This window comes from Schistocerca cancellata, chromosome 5 (assembly GCF_023864275.1).
Source record: "Schistocerca cancellata isolate TAMUIC-IGC-003103 chromosome 5, iqSchCanc2.1, whole genome shotgun sequence".
Taxonomy (NCBI): domain Eukaryota; kingdom Metazoa; phylum Arthropoda; class Insecta; order Orthoptera; family Acrididae; genus Schistocerca; species Schistocerca cancellata.
Genome location: NC_064630.1, coordinates 593220617 through 593244223, shown reverse-complemented (window position 1 = coordinate 593244223; position 23607 = coordinate 593220617). Strand labels below are relative to the sequence as shown.

Below are 23607 nucleotides of genomic sequence, written 5' to 3'. Positions count from 1 at the left end.
GTCCTGATTGTGGCGCTCACCTGCACGGCGCCAAACAGCATACGACCATCATTGGCACCAAGGCAGAAGCGACTCTCATCGCTGAAGACGACACGTCTCCATTCGTCCCTCCATTCACGCCTGTCGCGACACCACTGGAGGCGGGCTGCACGATGTTGGGGCGTGAGCGGAAGACGGCCTAACGGTGTGCGGGACCGTAGCCCAGCTTCATGGAGACGGTTGCGAATGGTCCTCGCCGATACCCCAGGAGCAACAGTGTCCCTAATTTGCTGGGAAGTGGCGGTGCCGTCCCCTACGGCACTGCGTAGGATCCTACGGTCTTGGCGTGCATCCGTGCGTCGCTGCGGTCCGGTCCCAGGTCGACGGGCACGTGCACCTTCCGCCGACCACTGGCGACAACATCGATGTACTGTGGAGACCTCACGCCCCACGTGTTGAGCAATTCGGCGGTACGTCCACCCGGCCTCCCGCATGCCCACTATACGCCCTCGCTCAAAGTCCGTCAACTGCACATACGGTTCACGTCCACGCTGTCGCGGCATGCTACCAGTGTTAAAGACTGCGATGGAGCTCCGTATGCCACGGCAAACTGGCTGACACTGACGGCGGCGGTGCACAAATGCTGCGCAGCTAGCGCCATTCGACGGCCGACACCGCGGTTCCTGGTGTGTCCGCTGTGCCGTGCGTGTGATCATTGCTTGTACAGCCCTCTCGCAGTGTCCGGAGCAAGTATGGTGGGTCTGACACACCGGTGTCAATGTGTTCTTTTTTCCATTTCCAGGAGTGTATTATCACTGAATTTAGGGGAGACTCGGTACACACAGAGCTCCACAAGCTACAAAAATGAGTTTCTCAAATAATTTTATACAAAAAGTAGAAAGTGTTAGGTTTTTCGGACGACAGGTACGTCTCAACTTCAACTGGAAAATCGATTGCCCAGATTAATGAATTACTTTGGTCCAGCTATGTTTGCAGCACGCTTTACAACTATAGGGATTAAATATTGAGGAAACTAGTTTATTCAGAAAATTTCTATGCTATAGGAATAGTGTTTTCATAACACAGAAGCGTTCTGCAGAGACATCAAAGACCTGTGTGCTTTCTACTTTAATATATGTGTGTGTGTGCGTGTGTGTGCTAATGTCCCTTGTCATTACTAACATTTCTCTCTTCACAAAAAAGTAGTGTAAAGTGTGAATATAACACTAGTGCCGGAAACGTCGTCTATAAAAAAATCTCAAGCGGTTAACATTAGCACAAAAAGGAGTCGGAGACATGGGTGCATGCGTATTGAGCAGCCTGCCATAGCACATTATGCCACGAAGCCTCGCAAGAGAATTAGAGGGTCACTTTTGTGGAAACCCGTCATGTTCCCACATTGCGATCCAGAAGTCTGAAATTTGGCTCAAAGTTGCCTACAACCTTTCTCTGTAATGGTACAAAAACGTGGCTCCCCGCAACATCACCCTCGGTCTCGGTGGCGCGAAAGAAAGGCCAGCGCTCAGAAGTTCATGTGAAGTGTAAGGAGGATTAATGATGTCACATTGGTACCAAATTTCACCACAATTCTGACCATTGTTACACTGCACGTGTCAGAGGAAGGGGATGGTCGCCACGCTTCCCCTAGACCACACCTCATCCCTTGTCTTGATGCCTCTGTGATGGAGACCAGAGCCCCGAAGCCCAGCATGGAAATCACGCGGTGCTGTTATTGGCAGTCGACACACCGCTGCTCAGAATAGACACTAAAAGTCCTCAGGAGGCAGCATACAGGGTGTTAAAGAAACCACTCTTTCCTTTCGGGCTTTCAGTTACACACATTTTGTGGTCGAAAACGACAGTGTGCAGGGCGCTGTGCAACAGAACGACGTTCTTGATAACCTTTAACACTGCTGACATCTCCAGACGATCAAACTCTTCTCTAACGGTATCGCTGGACTGACAGCACATTGAACGTGATTTGAAAGATTTGGAGCGAAGTGTGACTGCAATTTTTGCTCGAATATACAAGGTGGAACTACTACGAATCGTTAAAAACCGTGCGACGAAATTTGAACGTGATCTGAAGCGGTGGGAAGTGTTATTGCTTTTTCAGACCTTCTGTTTCGCCCCATCCTGTGGCGTGATGATGGGGTGGAGGGACAAGGGTGCGACATTAACACATGCTTCAATAAAATGGTAAAAAGTCCCTCTAAGACCCCTCAGTTCAGCAACACCCTCGGTGCAACCCGTGCACCCTTCTTGAGCACATTAAAACTGTAACTGTACACAAACAATCCTTGACCAAGTCCTATACGCCTGCAGGCAGGCAACCCTTTGGACACCCCACTACTAAGCGGGGCTACACTGCTGTTATAGCGCCTGCTTGGAGGCATGTGGAATCTGAGGGGTGTCGAAGGAATTGCCTATCTGCAGGTCTTATCGATAGGCCAAGGGCTGTCTTTGTAAACGTACATTTTTAAAGCGCTCAACAAAGGAGCACTGGTAGCACCACGGTTGTTGCTGAACTGGGTGTCTTAGAGAGACCCTCTGCCATTTTATTCATGCACGTGTCAATGTCCCAGCCCCTCGTCCTTTCCTCCACCCCCCCCCCTTATGGTCACACCACAAGAGCGCAGAAAACAGGAGGAGTGAAAAACAAAACATAAACATCCTTTGCCGCTACAGATCACGTTCAAATTTCGTCGAATGGTTTTGAGCAGTGCCTGTATACCAGAGCAAAAATTGCGGTCGCGCTACACTCCAAAGGAGTCATATCACGTTCAATAGGACTGCAACCCCACGATACCCTTAGAGAATGGCTGAATCGTCTAGACGGTGTCGGCCGTATCAAAGATAGTCAAGAACGTTGCTCCATTGCTCACAACACTGAGAACTGTCGTTTTTGGTTACGAAATCGGTGTAAATAATGTCCCAAGGGAAGGAATGCTCCCTCCGAAGCCTTTCACGCCACTTCCTCTGTCCTTTTGGGGCCGACTCAGAGCGGTGGTGTGTCTGAAATGTTTTCCTCTGCCACTCATAAGAAAACTGCGAGATTTCAACACTGGACGTCGTGGTTCTGACCTTCATCACATAGGAGTCGAGAGAAAGGGTGATGTGTGGTCGAAAGGGAGTGCAATGGTCTGTTCCTTCATGTAACACGTCCACGGTGGCGTTGGGCAAAATTGTGGTGAAATTTGGTGCCAATGTGACATTAATAACCTCACACGAACTTATGAGCTCTGACCTTTCGCATGTGGCGACACCTTGCTGCCTGAAGCGCGGCCGAGCCCAAGGGTGATATCACAGGGTGCCACGCTTTTGCAAGATTACAGAGAAACGTTGTAGACATTTGTGAGCCAAATTTCACACCTCTGTGTCGCAATGGAGGAAAATGAGAGGTTTAAAAAAAATTTATCCCTTAATTATTTTGCGCCGAGTAGATAATGTAGTGGAGTTTGACACTGTATTAAAGAATATTCTATTCGACGACTATTTCCATTGCATTTAATAGTGTCTTCACAAATATTTAATATTTTATGTCAATGTATATTTATAATTAGCCAATAGATAGAAATTTCAGTTTTCAAGACGGGGAAAATTGTTAAGACATTAAAGAAACGCAGTTCATTAGCTAAATATCACGTGCCCTGAAGCAGAAAACCTTCATGTTCAAGATACAAGATGATGCACGACTGACGAAGTATGGCTTAACTCTCCGCATGTTATGTAACTAATTTTAAAAATATACAGAATTTTACTTACCATAAAATTCTGTAACTGAAGAATTAGCAATATCCACCAAACAGCTTTAATACATTATTCAAAAATTCCAAAAAAAATGGTTCAAATAGCTCTGAGCACTATGGGACTTAACTTCTGAGGTCATCAGTCCCCTAGAACTTAGAACTACTTAAACCTAACCAACCTAAGGACATCACACAATCCAGGCCCGAGGCAAGATTCGAACCTGCAACAGTAGCGGTCGCGCGGTTCCAGATTGAAGGGCCTAGAACCGCTCGGCCACTCCGACCGGCTACATTATTCAGCACTTGAATATGTAGAGCTCGTAATATTTGCAAACGTTACACGAAACACAACCTCATGTCTCACAACAAGAAAAACAGTAGGAAATGCCGGAAACTCCTTATGGGCAGTCTCTAGTGAGGAATATTTCACGTGACTTTAAAATCGGTGACTGATTGGAACACTGACGAGGAAACGTTATGCGTTCCGAGGTACATTGTTCTCCAGGTAATGGCATTTCAGTGTATTGGACTCAAATTAAATCAAGTATATATTGTTGACTTCTATCTAGATCCCAGATAACACTCTCCCTGAAATCCATGGAATGCATCAGTTGTGTAATGTAGTCCAAAATCATTTTTCGAACTATTACAGCTTTGTGAATATCATTGTTATTCTCAGTCTCAAATATATTGTTGGAAATATGTTGAATCAATGAATAAGTGTAATATGTGACTGTATTTAATATTTCCAACTGCTTAACCCTACAAGTGCAAAACTCACAGATTTTCTAATTACTTTCCTCGAGGGATTTGTTGCGAAGCCTGGAACTCACTGACGGGCGTACGCATCCATCTGATCGCATGCTGACTCCGCAAGCAAGTTATACCTTCACATCTTCAATAAAACACTATCCTCTCGCACAGCTCCCAAACTGTAATTGGCTTGAGGAAAAGTCTACAGGTCTGACGCTGTTAGTGTTGTCCCATAGAGCAACTCGAAACCTATTCAGCAGAAGTAGGACGCCAAGGAACGAAATGCGCTCCTCGTGGCTCTATCTCCAACCAATCTCCCTGAGTTGGCTGCGGTTGAGCAGTCGTGGATCAGGATAGCTCTGCATAGATTTAACTGTCACCTGGGATCAATGCCACTCCTCTAAGCAATCCGTCACCAGAGAAAAACCCCTTCTTGTAGGTACGTGTCCCTAATTTAGTTTCTCATGAATGTACATACGTTGTTACTTTGTTGTCCAGCGTGAAATATCGAATATGCGAACAACATACGCTTATACGTCACGGTTCAGACTACGGAAGGCGAGGCATGAATTGCGTCACTCATCCTTCTTTAAACAACCGATAAAAGAGATCCTGTACATTTATCTGACGAGTCTAGTACCTCGCACATTATAGGCAACCAGTGAAACACGAGATCTTCCTCCTGGTAACTGGTGTAACCAACGTGAGTTTTCAGGCAAGACAATTCGACAACTGCAAAACCATAAAACTTTCGCAGATTGCATTATTACACAAATCCAAAACATTCCGTACTTCCAAGATTTTTCAATCCCCCAAAGGCTCACTATTTTTGCGCTGGAGCACCAAGAAACCCGCTCACAAGTTTATGCAGCAGCCGGTGTAGCCATTATTTTTGTTTTTCTAGAACATAAATGTTTCGACTTCGAAGCAATATATTTAGGATTTTCATTTCATTTCGTACAAGGGGAACTGAACTAACACTCTGTTGAACTTCTGTCTTACGAGTTGCTAAAATACTTCCATAACACGTTTTTGATTCATAAGCAAGAGAAACCTATAAGATTCACACATTATTTTATACTCAACATCGGGTATTCTGTAAGACAAAACACGTCCACTTAGATTACATATTCATTTGCTGGTACGGTTCAACCCAATATGCTACGAAATAAAACTACTATTCAGATTCCTCCCTTAGTCAGAAAGCAATGTAATCTCAAAATAATAATCACCACCACTGACATTGAAGATCGTAATCAATGACGATGGTTCATCCTTTTAAGCATCGCACGGACGCCAAAACGAGAGACTGAGATATGTGTTCGTAGAAAGGAAAACCAGTGTAAATAAGGAAAAGACATCTGATGAGACACCTGTGCGTTCCGTTCTGGTTATACGAAAGAACTTGTTCCTTTTCTGTCATCAGCATATCGTACACTGGAACAATGAAGGGTACCGAATGATAGAAGAAAAGCAATGATCATTTCCTTTTGTCGTTGTGGGTCTTGAGACGCATGAACACAACTCTAGGCCTATATGTTGACGTCAGTCCGTTGTAGAACTAGGGAACACTTTCCACGCTTACGCATTGTAGCCCTTTCTGATAGAAAAAAATTTTCTCTATAAAGACTGACATGGATTCAGCAGACAAAGATCTTGTGCAGTTCAGCTCCCTCCGTTCTCCCAAGACTCCCAGAGTGCTGCAGACAACGGCACTGAAATTGATGCGGTGTTCCTTCACTTGCGGAAGGTATTCATTACAGTTACATACTGTTCTTCAGTGAACAAAAAACGATAATACCGGTTATCAGATCAGGTTTGTGACTAGTTTAAGGGCTTCCTAGCAGAAATAACCCAACTAGTCGTTCTTAAAAGGAAGATAGGAACTAGGGGTAAGGTAATTTCAGGAATGTTATGTGACTCTTACTGTTTACAACATACATAACTCTTCGTTTATACAGGGAGTTGAGGGTATAGGTACAGACACTGTGATCACTGGCACGTTAATATATGCCCACTCCAATGTGGTAGTTGACTTTTTCCGGAACCTGACAGTCTTTATGCAAAACACCATACAATTTACTACCTGATGTTATCTGCACATATGTAATTGCTCTGTGAAATGGACCATGCCAGTCAATATAAACTACCTTTTTGCATCCACGCATCCACACTTCAGTACCTGACCAGGGGATAATAGATATCAATGGCTTGCTCGTGCCACATATACTTGGAACTACTAACCAACATCAAACATACTACTCATTGTAGCTGTAATTATTAGTCTGTAAATTAAGTAAATACTGATGTAATGTTGTTCAGTACACTGTCCTCAGACATCAATAGAAATATCCACATTTATACCCCTAATACCCCGGATATATAAAGTGGAGTGGATGGGTGATGTGTTTATGTCTAGGATCTCCTTCAAAACCTTCAAATCGATTTATGTGTAGCTTGCCATGCATGCTGGGCATATTGTGAGACTAATATCAGCCTGGTTTATTGAACTCTGTTGCATGGTTCAAAAATGGTTGAAATGGCTCTGAGTACTATGGGACTTAACATCTGAGGTCATCAGTCCCCTAGACTTAGAACTACTTAAACCTATCTAACCTAAGGATATCACACACATCCATGCCCGAGGCAGGATTCGAACCTGCGACCGTAGCAGCACCGCGGTTCCGGACTGAAGCTCCTAGAACCGCTCGGCCACAAGGGCCAGCTCTGTTGCATGGGCTATGTATGCAATTAATCATGGCTGGAGACAGTCTGAGATAGTGGAAGGGATGGACTGAATGAGATCATAGACAGACAAAGGATGATGCAGGTGGAAAAGGAAGAAGGGGAGGCAGAGATTGGAAGACAGAGAGGGAGGACGGTTTGTTCAGAGGAAGGGGGGAGTAAGATATGGTCAGAGAGAGAGGGGTGGCGGAAACTGACAAAGAGAGGGGAAGACAGAAATGAAGAGACAGAGAGAATGGGGAGTGGGAGATAGATAGCTGTAGGAGTGTGAGGTGGCCAGTTGGGGGAAGGAAGAGGTTGACACAGAGAGGGAGATAAGGACATGTGTTCAATATATGTGTCATTTCACAAACTGTTGATCCTCTGTGTGTCTTCTTGCACTTCCCTACAGTATTCTGGTGTTGAAGCCTTCCTATGCACAATGGAATCGTCTGCAAACAGCCTCACACAGCTTCCAACTTTATTTACTAAACTAGCCTTTTTCCAACTTCTACACTTTACTAACTTTGTTTACTAAACCAGCCTTATTCCGACTACAGTGTAGTATTTGAAAAAAGGCTAGTTTAGTGTATAAAGTTGGAAGCTGTATGAGGCTGTTTTCTCCAAGAAGACAAGCAGAGGATCGACAGTTTGTGAAGTGACTGGTAGTTGTCCCTGAATACAGAGAAATTTAACATATTGTGCATAAATAGGCCAAGAGACCCATTACTGTTCAGTACCACTATTGACGATAAAGCACTGAACGCCGCAGCTACAGTAAGACATAAAGTCAGGCTAAGATTCATTGGGAGAATATAATCAAATGTAATTCATCCATGAAAAAAATGGCTTACAAAACACCTATTCGACGGATCCTTGATTATTGTCTCAGTCTGGAAGTCTTGTGGGTTTGGGTTAAAAAAAAGAGATAGAGAAGATCGAATTAAGAGGTTTCGTTTGGTAATCGGGAGAGTGTTATGGAGATGATCAACAAACTTCTGTGTAGGCATTACAAGAGAGGTGGTGTGCATAGCTGAAGGTTGACTGTTTCAAATTCCAGTTGCATACGCACCATGAAGAGCAGGCCAATAAACTCCGCCGTCCCACATATCTCACATAAAATGACTATGACTAGGAAATCAGGGAAATTCCAGGTCTTACAGAGGCTTACCGGAAGTCATTCGACCCATGAACTGTTCGGGAATGTAGCCCTGGGAGACCCGACCATGACAAAATCATTCTATCTGTTCTGTAAGGTGTATGAGACTGGCGGAATACCCTCATACTCCAAAAATGTAATAATTCCAATTACAAATAACTCATGTGTTCACTGATGTGACTAATACCGAACTATCAATTTCACAACTCATGGTTGCAAAATACTAACACAAATTCTTTACAGAAGAATGGAAATACTGGTAAAAGCCGACCTCGGGAAAGATCAGTTTCGATTCTGGAGATGTGTAGGAACACGCGAGACAATTCTACTCCTACGACTTCTATTGTAAGATAGCTTAAGGAAACAACCTATGTTTACATCCTTTGTAGACTGAAAGAAGGCTTTTGACAATGATGACTGGAATACTCTGAAGTTACGAAGGTATCAAGGGTAAAATACAGGGAGCGAAACGCTATTTACAACTTGTACAGAAACCAGACGGCAGTTATAAGAGTCGAAAGGCATGAAAGAGAAGTGGTTGAGAAGATAGTGAGACAGGGTTATAGCCTAGCCCTTATGTTATTCAATCTGTACATTTAGCAAGCAGTGAATGAAACCAAAGAAAAATTTGGAGTGGGAATTAAAGGTTAGGGAGAAGAAATGAAGACTTTGAGTACTTATTTTGTAAATAAAAACCGCCTTTTCCTACTGCCACTTAATTTATTTTTCCCAGACGCGTTTCGCCTTTTCTGGTTCTAAGGCATCATCAGTGAGATAATTTGCTGTGATAACAAACTTGAAAACTTTGAGGTTTGCTGATGACATTGTACTTCTGTCAGAGACAGCAAAAGACTCGGAAGAGTAGTTGAATGGAATGGACACTGTCTTGAAAGGAGGATATGAGATGAACATCAACAAATGCAAAACATGGGTAATAGAATGTAGTCGAATTAAATCAGGTAAAGATGAGGGAATTATTTTAGGAAATGAGACAAAAAATGGCTCTGAGCACTATGGTACTTAACTTCTGAGGTCATCAGTCCCCTAGAACTTAGAACTACTTAAACCTAACTAACCTAAGGACATCACACACATCCATGCCCGAGTCAGGATTCGAACCTGCGATCGTAGCTGTCGCGCGGTTCCATACTGTAGTGCCTAGAACCGCTCGGCCACCCCGGCCGGCGAAATGAGACGTTAAAGTAGTGTATGAGTGCTGCTATTTGGGCAGCAAAATAACTGATATAGGGCAAAGCAGAAAGGATATAAAACGCAGACGGGCAATGGCAAGAAAAGAGTTTCTGAAGAAGAGAAATTTGTTAACATCGAATAAAGATTTAAGTGTTAAGAAGTGTTTTCTGAAAGTGTTCGTGTGGAATTTATCCATATATGGAAGTGAAACATGGACGAAAAACTGTTTGGAGAAGAAGAGAATAGAGGCTTTTGAAATGTGGTACTACAGAGGAATGCTGAAGATTAGATCGCATAACTAATGTGGAAGTACTGAAGAGAATTGGGAAAACAAGAAATTTGTGTCACTACTTGACTAAAAGAAGGAATCAGTTGATAGGACACATTCTGAGACATCAAGGGGTCACCTGTTTAGTATTTAAGGGAAATGTGGACGGTAACCTCGTAGAGGCAGACCAAGAGATGAGTACAGTAAAAAGATTCAGAAGATTGTGGTTGCTGTAGCTATTCTGGGATGAAGTTGCTTGCACAGGAAAGAGCTGTATGAAGCCAGTCTTCGGACTGAAGACCAAAACAACAACAACGGCAGAGAAGACGGAAATAATTATACCAGAAGCTCCCTAGGCCATACCCCAAGACGGCAAGCAAATTACAGATGCAAATGTACATCAAAATTTTGTTTTTAGACTGTCTCGACTTATGGTGATCTTGAACTGCAACACTGCGCCACATGGCTGAATCTTCTGAATATCCGAAGGCAGTTCTAGGTAACAAATTTTTATATCTTAGAATTATTTTTATGAAATACCCTTGTAGACTCATATTAACGATTTGAATACAACTCTACGCCAAAAAGTAAACAGTTTCCTTACTCCGAGAACAAACATGGAAAGCTATATGTCTTACCTTAAAACTAGCTCTGAAAAAACAGTACAGTTTCAAGTAAACAAATCTTCCCGCCACACTTCTCAAACAGAGAGCAAAGGAAGGGAAAGACAGGCAACGAATGGGTTATCAAATGGACCAACGTGAGGTGTAGTTTTGCAAAAAATAAAATCTTATGTGAAACGTATGAAAACAGGGAAAACTTCCCACTGATTTTGAGAGAAAACTTATAATTCCCTAAAAAGGCGAATGGCATAAAATTCGTAACTTCGTCCTCAATCGCATTCTATGAAAATTGGAGATACACTCGAAGAACATTAATTTCGCTTCTGAAAAAAGACAAGCAACCAGAGACATGATATTAGCTTTAAAACAAGATGCAGAGAAAGGAAAGCAATGGAATTTGACAACATACACAGATTTTGTATGCATACAGAAAGCATTTGGTAATATAAAATGGAAAGAAATGTTGAAGCGCTAACGGAAGTAGAAATAGACTACAAAGATAGACAGCTGATATGAGCCCTTTACGCTCAATCCATATAAAAGCCCATATTTAGAAAGATGACCAACAAGGATGTGCACTATCACCAGTTTTTTTTTTTTTACTTTATAATAGAGAGATTTAAAAAAAAATTCAGTGAGAAGTTAGATATAAGTGTACTAATGCGCAACAAAATAATAAATGTCCTGAGATATGCTGACGAGATAGCTGTTTTAGCTGAAAGGCCTTACCTCAGTATTAAATGGGTGATGTTATGAGAAAAGAATATAACATGAAAATAAATGAACCTGTAACAAAGGCCGGCCGGGATGGCCGAGCGGTTCTAGGCGCTACAGTCTGGAACCGCGCTACCGCTACGGTCGCAGGTTCGAATCCTGCCTCGAGCATGGATGTTTGTGATGTCCTTAGGTTAGTTAGGTTTAAGTAGTTCTAAGTTCTAGGGGACTGATGACCACAGCAGTTAAGTCCCATAGTGCTCAGAGCCATTTTTTTGTAACAAAGGTGATGGTTTGTACTAAAGGAGATCGTGCCAAGGCCCAAATACGTATACGTGACGAGGTACTGCAACAATGACTCATTTACTTTTTTAGGTCATAATAGTTTAGTTTTTCCATTGTTTCCCTAGATTGTTTCTTGGTCAAATGGTTGAGCGCAGTGAAATTAAACAGTGGACTTTGGTCCGCGCACGCAGAGCTCAAGGAAGAGTGCGAAATGGCCAAATGGAGTATCAAATTGAGTAACTTGACGTCTAGCGTTGGAAAGAATGATTTATTTGCTTGAAAGTTATCAGGGTAACTAAGAAAAACTTAATTAATGGTTTCAGGGAAATTTGCACAAGGATTTTTTTCCGAATTTTTATAGCCAAACGAATGGTGGAAAGTAACGAATGGGTTATCAAATGGACCAACGTGAGGTGTAGTTTTGCAAAAAAATAAAAAAATAAAATATCATGGTAATAAAGAGAAACTTAATCTGTAATTTGAAGGAAAATTGACATATTTCTCGAATAACTTTTGCGAGCTATGTAAATATAGTATCCAAAAGTTCATCTTTTTAAGGCCTAGCTATATTGCGTAAAAAAATTGCGTTGATGTAATATTTAGCTTTCAATAAAAATTCTGAAATAAAAAAATTGAAAAAGAAGTGACTGAATATTTTGTGGAATGATGTGCCTGAAACTAATAAATAAAATAACTTAGAGAAACATTTGACGCAACTTTGAATGATCCTCGAAATCATGTACAGCAAAAGGGGTGGCGACCGAGAATTTAAAATTCAATATTTAATTTAGAATCTTGTAATTTTAAAGAGCACAAGAGAATATTTAACTGGCGGATCATGTAGCCCGTGCATTATCATTTGCAGCACATCATTCAAATTCGCGTCAAATGCTTCTCTAAACTATTTTATATCATACTTTTAGACAAATCATTTTACAAAACGTTTGATCTTGTTTTCAGTTTTTTTTCTCTGCGTGAACTAATTCTTCGTCTGATGAACTAGATGCCGGCGAGACGTTAAAAACGAGCATTCTTTGTTATCGGAATAGCAAGATTCTCACCATTATAAAAACGTTTAACCGAACAAGGAAACAGTCACTACAGTAACAAGTTATTCGTGTAACATCCTGAGGTACGAGTGACAGCTTTTATATCTTGAACAGAAACGCGACTCACGTTTCACCGCAACCATTCCAAGAATACAGTTTTTGTGGTTAATAATGGCTTATAAAATCAAGAATTTGCACTGTGCTATACTTTAGATTTTCGTGTCACCAAGTCACGCATACTATGGTTTCGCTGAAACACTTAAGATTAAATCCACAATGAATTGTTCGGTACGACAATACACAGCATAACAATTCCTTATCACTAAACTCCCAAATCAGTGTAATGTTCAATTCCGACAAAAGCTGCTGAAAGAAATCAGCGCTTAGAACTGACGAAGACATTTCTTGAAACTTTAATATCATATATTTGAATTTAAGAGAAACGTTTGCAATGGGAATGCTATAAAATAAATAATAGGAAACGCCTGAAACTTAACTCCTCGAAGGAACAATACAAAAAAATGGTTCAAATGGCTCTGAGCACTATGGGACTTAACATCTGAGGTCATCAGTCCCCTAGAACCCCTACGTAAACCTAACTAACCTAAGGACATTACAAACATCCATGCCCGAGGCAGGATTCGAGCCTGCGACCGTAGCATATGCGCGGTTCCGGACTGAAGCGCCCAGAACCGCTCGGCCACATCAAGGAATAATGCAAAAGCAAATGGAAATATATTGTTTATAATAGGCGAATAAGACAAGTCTACGAAAGTTTTTATTAAAACGAAGGACAGATAGCAAGACAGAGGATAACTCATCTATTAGATAATAAGGCAATGGATAAAGGAGAGTGCAAAAGGAAGTTTGGAAAAGAAAAATAGCATAATTTTGTAATCCTGTCAGTACAGAACGCTGGCTGTCGTTTTTATCGGAAGGTAAAGCTATTGACAAAAAGAAATATGGGATCGCATAGAGTTTGTAAAATGCTACGAGCAGATAAATGTTTGTTATGTGTCGACTAGCAATAAACAATGATTCGTTGTGAGTTTATTTAGTCAGAGCAATGGTTTCAAATCGGAGACATCAGAACAAAGGCATTGTTCAGTTTACTGACGGGAGTGAACCCACATTTTACTACCTCCCACATATATATCAGTTAGTGATTACTCTGGTAAAAACACAGAATTCTGGCTCATACAAAGGAATACTTACAGGCATTCTTCCTGCTCAAAAGCCACGAATGTAGTAGAAAGCAGGAAATAAAGATGTAGGCATACATAATAAGGTTCCGTCACACATGTTACGGCTGTTTGCGGAGAAAATAACGTGATCAAGTAGTCGTCCTTAAAAGGATCTTAGTAACCATCTACGCATTGCGGGAAATAGATGTAGGGGCACAGGAGTGAAGAAGAAGCCCACCACTATGCTGGCCACAGCTGCAATGAGGTTGCTAAGTCCGCTACCTACACCCGCCTGTGCAGAGCCGATAGCCAGTAGTCAGCGCTTTGCAGCACCAAGTACCGAGTCATCGCCGGTGGGGAAGCGAGACAAAGAGAAGCAGATAGAGTGAGAAGCAAGAGTGACGTAGCGGGGCTCGTGGCGCCGCGCAGATGGTATATGAGAGTGGGGACAACCGCCGGCTGCCACCATTCGCCATGGCCATTCTGAGCCACTTGCTCCTCTCGCTCACTTCCGCAGACGTCTTCGTCGGCGACCAAAGCCGCTGGTGGTGGCTGGCGGTGGCTGCGACGTTTCTGGCCATCATTGCTGCTACCTCACTTAGAAGGTACGTCCTACGAGACCAGCAACTCTTATAGTGATTTATTTATTACGTGTGAATGTGGAATACATCAATACAGAAACGCCGTTCAGTCTTACTGTAAATAAATATAGAGCAAGTAGTATGAAGACCTGCCTGCTATGACATGTACATTTTAATGTTCGAATAATTGATTGACCATTGAGAAAAAACTGCACCCGTTCTGTCTTTCGAAGACAAGTTATAGTGTTGACTCTCTGAAAAACTTGTGATCTCCATATACTCGATTTTGCACCTCTTGTTAACGGACAATTTTGTTTTTCGTATTTAGTTTCCTGCCAGTGGTATATTTCACAAAAATGACAATAAATGCTCTCGTTCACCGGCATATTGCGTTCGTCCGTAGTTACAGGGGATACCCAAACACACAACAATTCTTTAATCTTCCAGGAACCTACCTCCGAGCCTCGACGTTCAGTCATGTCGCCCTGTTTCTACTAACACTGTATGTAAAATTTAGGTGTTTCCATAAGAAAATAAGGACGCTACAGCACATAATTTATCCGACTTTAATAATTTCTTTAGCTAACAATATTCGCGTGTTCAGTTTATTTACAGTGTTACCTCCATTCAAGAGTGAGTTTAAATTAACGCTGATTCCTAAGAAAATTTAGAAACAATTTATTTAGCATATGAATTTACCCGCGTGTAACACAATCTGGGATTAACGAATGCAGTGAAGGCACCATAAGTAAGAAATATCGCAAATGAATTATTTGTTAACTTGGTAGTAATGAGAAATATTTCATTCCGTAAAAAAAACAAAGCTTAAATCGGATATATTTTCGTAACAGTAAACCACGGCTTTTCAGGCATATCATGTCAATGTAAACATACATTATTTATTTCTTCAATACAGTTGGACTATGATCGTTGGCTCTGTATCAAAGACACTTAAATTGAAGAAACAAACGCCGTGCCCGGGTTTTATAGTGTCTGTTACCGGATAACGTGAATGGAAGAAAAAAAATCGGGCAGTTTAAACGGGAGGATTTGCTATAAAAATTTTATTCGCTCATGAAGGCTTCGTTAAGTGCCAGATATACGGAGATTCAAGGAAAAAATGGAGTTAACAATCGATACTCCAGTTCCTAACCTGTTCGCACGAAAATGTTGTTAAAATTTTGATATTTGATGAGATTTTACAGACTATGAAGTAGTACGCCTTTTTCTGCACAGTACCTTGGTTTGTATTACGTAGTATTTCAGATGGTCTAATTATGGTTCTATCGTGTCTACCGTGCCTGGAATGGGTGAGAATGATATCTGGGAACCTCGGATAAACATTCTTAATTTGCATCATAGTAACGGTCGAAGACATTTTTTACAGTCGAGGAGTAACCGAGCGTTTAAGCGAAGCGAAATAAGTTCTACAGACTCGTAAGCTTCAAATTCCATTGCCCTGACGTGTTTTTTCTCTTAAATCAGAATTTCTAACCTGATCTAGCGTAATAGTAATAATTACGACATAGCTAGTACCTGAAGTCAGTTACATAATTCAAAGTACCGTACCGTTCAACAGCAAAAGTAGTTTGAATGTTACTGTATCAGTGGACATCAACTGTATAAACACACATCTTCTAACGCGATATAGCTGAGCTCAGTGTAGTTACTTCCAAAAGTAATTTCAAAATAATATTTTCTTTTAAGCTTTAAATTAACTGGCCGTGGCATGAAAACCATATTCGACACATTCAAGGTTACAGTAATTCTGAAGAAGCTAATACGCAATTAGGGGTCCGTTTCTGAATCACTTAACACACTGCTTATCCATTTAATACTTCAACTGAATAATTGTCGTACCCGAACTGCAGTGATTGTATTTCTAACTTAGGCAGGGATTAGTACAGTTAACCTTGGGAAACTCCCCTGTGAATCAGTTACAATTTAAATCTGTCATAAGTTCCAGCAGGACAGTTGTTTGTTTTCTGTCTTAACCATTTGGTTAACGCTATTTTCTTCGGTACAGCTTTTCTGCTTTAGTGAAACCCAAGATGGTCAAACACGCAGTAGCTTCCTATCTTTATACTGGTACCATAAATTTCTCCTTATTAGGAAACCTTAGCTATGCTCCAATGCACTACTAGAATGACTGGATCATTTCATAATATATATACAGACCGTTCCTGAAGTCGCAACAGTTAACAACACTCCTACAACTAAGGCATTTAATAGCATATTACTGCAGTTTGTTGCTCTCGTAGTTTTAACTATACACGAATTAGCAAACCTCAAGTTTTACTTTAGACGCGAAGTTAAAATTTCGTTAGTTTATGCGTTACTATGACGCGAGCACATTTGTCAGGCTCTTGCAAAAATGCCTCACAAGTAAAGCATTCGATAGACAAAGCACTTACCAACATCAAAGATAGAGAAGGATTTAGTAAAAAATAGAGGTATTGTCTATTTCACAAATGGGAAGTGAAAAAAAGTAATCCGATCTCTGTTTACAAACCTAAACCGATAATGAATAAGCTTGTCTTATTACACTTTAAAAAATGGTTCAGAGCTTCCAGACAGCAGATCGTAGCATCTTTAAATCTTGCGGCAGGTGGCATGCATAATATTTACTGCTTGATAATTAAATAAGAGCCGACGAACAGGAAACCACAAATAAAATTTACAGCTGTGGATGGAATTCTGTTGTCGTTTCGAAAGTTTCATATCACTGTAGTACCTGACCGAAGAAAAATAATGGACGTCTTTAAATCGTCCAAAGCAAACTGTGTACCAACTCAACTCGACTATTCTGTGGTTTTCCGATCGTAGTTTCTCAGTTGTATAAGGCCTTTCATTATCACAGGCTCAGGAACAGCTTCGGTATGGTTTATTTGCCTCCACGTTCTTCAGTCCGAGACAGTTCAGCGTTCGTAGTTGTGGTGTAGTTGTAACGGGGTTTTCTTATTTTGCAACACTGCAATTGTTTAGAGCTGATTGACATTGATGACGGTTAAACTGAGACTGACTATGCTCTTACAACGTGCGCCAATGCTCTACACGCCGAAAACGATAGTGTTTCCCCAATCTCTTGGTTGAAGACTACGTTCAAAATACAATGGGCATTTTCCTATATGGACAGACCATCTTTTACAGAGGTTTACACAGATAAGATATAATTTTATGCTCAGTGAAGTTTCATTAAAAAGTCTTCACAGTACAAAATTGTTGAGTCTTTCGTGCGATTTGTTGACGTATTGTATTTTGGTTTTCGTCCAGGGATTCGGCTGAAGTTTGCTTAATGATTTTTCTAACATTTCGCCAGCGCTAATAGCTGGCATGTTCAAAGGTTTATCCCCCTTTGCCGGTGCCGTCAGAAAAATAATTAAAAAAACGTCGTTCGAAGAACCCTAGGAAAAGCCACCAGGAAATTCACAATACTTATTTTACGGTATAGAAACAAGTGTTACAAATGCAATTAACTCACGTAGTACTGCACATAATGTACTGTACACACTCATATAAAAATGTTTAGGTAAAATATCATTAACAAGTATAGACAATGCTGCTTATAAAGTGTGTATAGCATTGTTATATCCTGAGGTGAGCTCGTCAACATGTCTTCGCCGGAAAATGATGACAGTGATACTCAACGAAACGTGGCATCTTTTCGATGACCTCACAAAGTTAATAATCAGGAAACTTTAATTAATTAGAGATTGCAATTGTGAATCAAAAGCACAATCTACGATTGTTCTGCAGTAATACCACCAAGTAGAGATGGGAGCATTCGTTTTATGTACTGGGACTTTTAATAAAAGTATTAACATAATATGATTACCTGACATTGTCAGCAGAAGAGCTATCTCTGAATTAGAATAATGTAATCTTCTTACTAGAGAAGTTAACACTTCAGTGTAACGTTATATACCATACAATAAGATCATGATTGTGCCAAATCCGCACAAAAGACTCTGATCAAAAACATTTGGCTCATGGGGCTATTGGCAGCTGTGTCGGTGTCAACAGCTGATTTTATTGTGTTATGTTACACTGCAGCGTTTTCTTCAACAAGTTGTTCCCAAATATGTCCACGACTAAACGACAGTGCACTACATAGAATGACACAATGGTCTACGTATACAGATGATCTGAAGATAGCAGTTCAGTTTGTCGAACCTGGCTGATATATATATATATATATATATATATATTGCGGTCTAGGCAAATAAACTTTTCTAGTAAGAAGATGGTCTACGTATACAGATGATCTGAAGATAGCAGTTCAGTTTGTCGAACCTGGCTGATTATATATATATATATATATATATATATATATATATATATATATATATATATATATATTGCGGTCTAGGCAAATAAACTTTTCTAGTAAGAAGATTACATTAGTATCATTAAGAGAGTAGTGTTAAGAAAGAGAAAACTAGTGGAAATGTGTTTGTCCGACGCTAATAATATTCATTTCTATTACTCCAATTTTTATCAATAGAAAATCTTCACCCTAGCCTCGTATGTGTGAAAGAGGCTATAATTTGCTACATTACAATGTTTTGAACCAATCGTAGAATACATTTGCAATAATAGCTGTAAAATAAACATACTTGCACATCTAAATAGTAAGGAACGGCTATCCCACTGACAAATTTAGGCCGCCCGAGGTGGCCGAGCGGTTCCAGGCGCTACAGTCTGGAACCGTTTGACCGCTACGGTCGCAGGTTCGAATCCTGCCACGGGCATCGATGTTTGTGATGTCCTTAGGTTAGTTAGGTTTAAGTAGTTCTAAGTTCTAGGGGACTGATGACCTCAGAAGTTAAATCCCATAGTGCTCAGAGCCATTTGGACCATTTGAATTTTTGAACAAATCTGAGACAGTGTCCCTTAATGCTTAAACAGATTCATGCGTGAAGTGCCTACGCACTATTTTTCACCAATTATAACTAAAATTTTATTGAGGAAGATGACTTATCATTAGAATTTAGTATGAGATAATTAGAGGACCGTATTTCCGATTGCACTGGCGCCATCCTGCTTTGTTCCAATGAAGTGACACGAGTACTGAGTGCCAGGAACACTCGATCATTCATTTCACCTGCTCCTTGTCAAATTATAACTGTGATGAGAAATGCTGCTTGTGCAAACTTCAGAGACATCATCATGATTTTACGCAGCCTTGGTTTCGTAAGTAGCACTGCAAGCTATTTTTTGTGTGCAGGTATGCTGACGACTTCATTACGAAACTGGTGCGTCCCAAGCCTCTACACGAAATTCTGCACGTGCATTACGAAGCTGCACCGCACGACCCGTGTTCATGGGTGAAACTGGGCAGAGAGAAGTTCCTTCTTGTGCGGGACAAGGATCTCGTCGCCCAAGTGCTGTCAACGGACTTTCCTGCCTTCTCCAAGCGAACCCAAATGCACGATTACCTCTTGGGACTATTTGGCCAGGACGGTGAGTACTGAAAAACATTAACTGTTAAAGAGAACGAACAACTGTATAAAGTATAGTATTACATAGTGTCATATAGTATTGTACGAGGATTGGAACTTAAATGGAAATGGAAATGAAGTCCCATGCTTCTTTACAGAGGATGCGGGAGACCCGCACCGCCTTACTAGGCAAGGTCCTTATGGAGGTGGTTGCCTTCCTCCGACCGTAATGGGTATGAATGATGATGATGAAGACGACACAACAACATCTAGTCATCTCGAGGCAGGAAAAATCCCTGACCCCGCCAGGAATCGAATCCGGGACCCCGTGCTCGGGAAGCGAGAACGCTACCGCGAGACCACGAGTAACTTAAATAGCGGCAGCTATTTGTTCATAACCGATACAAAAGAGTTACATGTTTTCACCTGTTACTGTCCTTCAGAGTAGTCACCAGCGTTGTGTAGAACCCGTTGCCAGCGATGTGGAAGGCGTAGTATGCCGTTAGCAGAGCCTGTTCTGTTGATAGCCTGTTCTGTTGATGGACCGGTCTAAAGTTATGGTGATTCTCGTGTACGATTGTGATGGTGTTATCCTAACCCACTACGTTCCTCCACGGCAGAGTGTCAATGCACAGTATTACTGTTCGTTTTTTGGAGCATCACCTGCGACCAGCTTTGCGAAAGAAGCGACGACACTTCCTGCGCAACCCACCCATCATTTTGCACGACACTGCGAGGGCGCATACAGCGCAAGCTGTGGCTGCTGTGTTCGGTCGATGGGACTGGGAAATACTGTACCATCCGCCGTACTCCCCGGGCTTGTGATTTTGATTTGATTCCGAAGATGAAGGAACCACTTCGTGGCATTCGTTTCAGAACTGTTCCAGGGATTCGACAGGCAGTAGACCGCTGCATTCGCACCATCAAACAGAACAGGCTCTGCTAACGGTATACTATGCCTTCCACATCGCTGGCAACGGGTTCTGCACAACGCTGGTGACTACTTTGAAGGACAGTAACAGGTGCAGGTAACTCTTTTGTATCGGTTGTGAATAAATAGTTGCCACTATTTAAGTTACAACCCTCGTAGTACATACACCACTCACGCTACAACTATTATTGTTTCAGTATATGACTACTTTATATTACCATATACAGCGTATATAGCGCCATTTCAGGCTATCGTGGATGCAGATGGTCCTCACATTGAGCAACGTTTGTAACCTGACACTTAACCACTGTCCGCAACAAACGAAAGTTATATTGCTATGTAGAATTTTTTTGTTTTTTTTCGGAGGTTCCTTCTTTTATTATTATTTATTTTATGGCCTTCATCGGACCACTCTAGTCAAAAACACAAAGTTGTAAACAAGTTGTTACACAGGGATACAATTTGGCTCAACAATAACTTAATATGATATTTAGGTAATATAATTATTAGAGTCTATTCCTATATGAAAGGTGTTTTGCTCTTCTGTCTGTCCAGTGCACAGTTGAACAGTAATGATGATAGGCAGTCACCTTGTCTTAAGCCTAATTTTATGAGAAATGGTTCCGAAATTTCTCCTCTAAACTTCACTTTCAATTTGGTGTTGGTTAGAGTGAGTTGTATTATTTTTTTAAATTTATCTATCCTTACAAAGTTTCCAGAAAGTTTCATTGTCCTGCGATCACTCGTTTTTTGTGGGGGCCCTCCCCTCAAGTAGTAAAAGTTTAATTATAACCACCTGTACCCCATCTACAGCCGTCTTAATATTTACAAAAGGTGTGAGCGTAAAAGCTTCAGTTAGAACGGAACTTTCCCCTCCAGCCCTCAACATTTCCCCTACAGCGCTCTGAGCGACCCCCCCCCCCCCTGCCGCTCTCCCCACACATCCCCAGCTGACTGAGCACCTAGCGGCCACGGCACTTTGCGCATATTATATTAACACTATTTCCACTGTACCTTTATGAGAATCTTATGATATACTGATATTTTTCGCTGTACTTTTATGAAAATCTTGTGATATTTTAACATCTCTAATACCTGCCTGTCTTAACTTCTCACTCAGCTTAATTTCATTCAAAATGGTTCAAATGACTCTGAGCACTATGGGACTTAACATCTATGGTCATCAGTCCCCTAGAACTTAGAGCTACTTAAACCTAACTAACCTAAGGACATCACACAACACCCAGTCATCATGAGGCAGAGAAAATCCCTGACCCCTGCCGGGAATCGAACCCGGGAACCCAGGCGTGGGAAGCGAGAACGCTACCGCACGACCACGAGCTGCGGACTAATTTCATTCAAATCTAAGTTATTGGACATTGATCTTAGCCTAAAAAGGGGGTACTCCCATCAGTTTCAGAGACCCCCACATCAAACAGTTCTTGCTCATGGTAATTTGTAATCATTTTTACAAAATGTATCTGCACAATTACAGTAATATTCTGTTAACTACAGATCACAAGAGTCACTAAAGTTACATGGAACACTAATATATGTGTATACTGTTAATATGGTAACGTAATGCACTTAAAATAGCCTTGAAACTTAAAACTTATGGTGTGGTACAGTTGCATGCGCGCTGTACAAAAATGAAATGTGACAGAGTTGAGTGTAACGCCCATCTGGTGACACTCGCGTCATTACACTGCCTGTGACAGGCTCCGAGTGGCGACGCGCCCGCAGCAGCCTCACGCCGTCGTTCACGCCGGCGGCCCTGCGCGCAGCTGCTTCCCACGTCAAGGCGCATGCGCGCCGTCTGCGAGACGTGGCCGCCTGCGCGCCCTGCCTGACGCGGCGCCACCTGCTGGCCTACTGCGTCGACTGCATCGCCTCCTCCGTGTTCGCGCTGAGCGCTGAGGCGTTGCCTACCTCCCAGGCGCCGACCACTTCTCCCTTCCTCGATGCTGTCGCTCACATCGATCAGGTACGAAATACCCACCTACTACTTTCCAAACTTCACAGAAGCTCTCCTGCGAAACCTGCACAACTAGCACTCCTGGAAGAAAGGATACTGCGGAGACATGGCTTAGCCGCAGCCTGGGGGATGTTTCCAGAATGAAATTTTCACTCTGTAGCGGAGTGTGCGCTGTTATGAAAAGCTGTGAGGACGGGTCGTGAGTCGTGCTTGGGTAGCTCAGTTGGTAGAGCATTTGCCCCCGAAAGGCAAAGGTCCCGAGTTCGAGTCTCGGTCCGGCACATAGTTATAATCTGCCAGGAAGTTTCATAACAGCACGCACACTCCGCTGCAGAGAGAAAATTTCATTCTGTACGGAGGATGTTGCAGTGCTTCCCAACCAAATCGTCGAAGCGTAGCCTTTGTCCTATAGGCTGCATCAGGGCGGACTTCATGGTGCAAAAGGATGAGTCCGTCCCACAGCATTCCTGGGCGTTTTGGCTTTATATAGTGCCGCAGTTTCTGCGAAGTCTTCATAGGGTTGCGCGTTGATTGTCGTTCCGCGCTCGAGGAACTCTACGAGCAGAGGAAGCATCCTGTTGCACAACGCTCGCCCTCACCCTGCTAATCGGACGGAGACTACGCTCCCGCGATTTGGTCGCATCTTTCACTGTGCGATATTCACATCTTTGGCGACCTGAGGACAAGCATGCGTAGACTTCGGTTTCAGTCAGACGAGGAAGTGCAAGAGAGAGTGCGGTTGCGAATCCGTCAGCGGCCGACCGCGTTCTCTCGGAACGGAAATTGATCGTCCCATTTCCCAGTGGAATAAATGTCTTAACGAATGTGGTGATTATTTCTTAATAGAACCATTCCATTGTTCCGTGTTAAGTTTTCATTTGTCTTTCCCTTATATACACTACTGGCCATTAAAATTGCTACACCAAGAAGAAATGCAGATGATAAACGGGTATTCATTGGTCAAATATATTATACTAGAACTGACATGTGATTACATTTTC

At 41.9% G+C, this 23607-nt stretch overlaps 1 protein-coding gene and 1 non-coding gene across 2 annotated transcripts in view; both read left to right on the top strand.

Annotated features, from left to right (window-relative positions):
- Nucleotides 1-14107: 14107 nt before the first annotated feature.
- LOC126188708 (probable cytochrome P450 6a13) overlaps nt 14108-23607 on the top strand; it is a 32081-nt gene continuing 22581 nt past the window's right edge. Inside the window, exons 1-3 of the mRNA XM_049930316.1 lie at nt 14108-14283; nt 19487-19722; nt 22350-22615. Of these exons, the coding sequence (XP_049786273.1) occupies nt 14108-14283; nt 19487-19722; nt 22350-22615 (678 nt within the window). The remainder of the gene's footprint in view (nt 14284-19486; nt 19723-22349; nt 22616-23607) is intronic.
- Nucleotides 22814-22888, top strand: Trnas-cga (transfer RNA serine (anticodon CGA)). The gene has a single exon. It is a non-coding gene; the product is annotated as a tRNA-Ser (tRNA).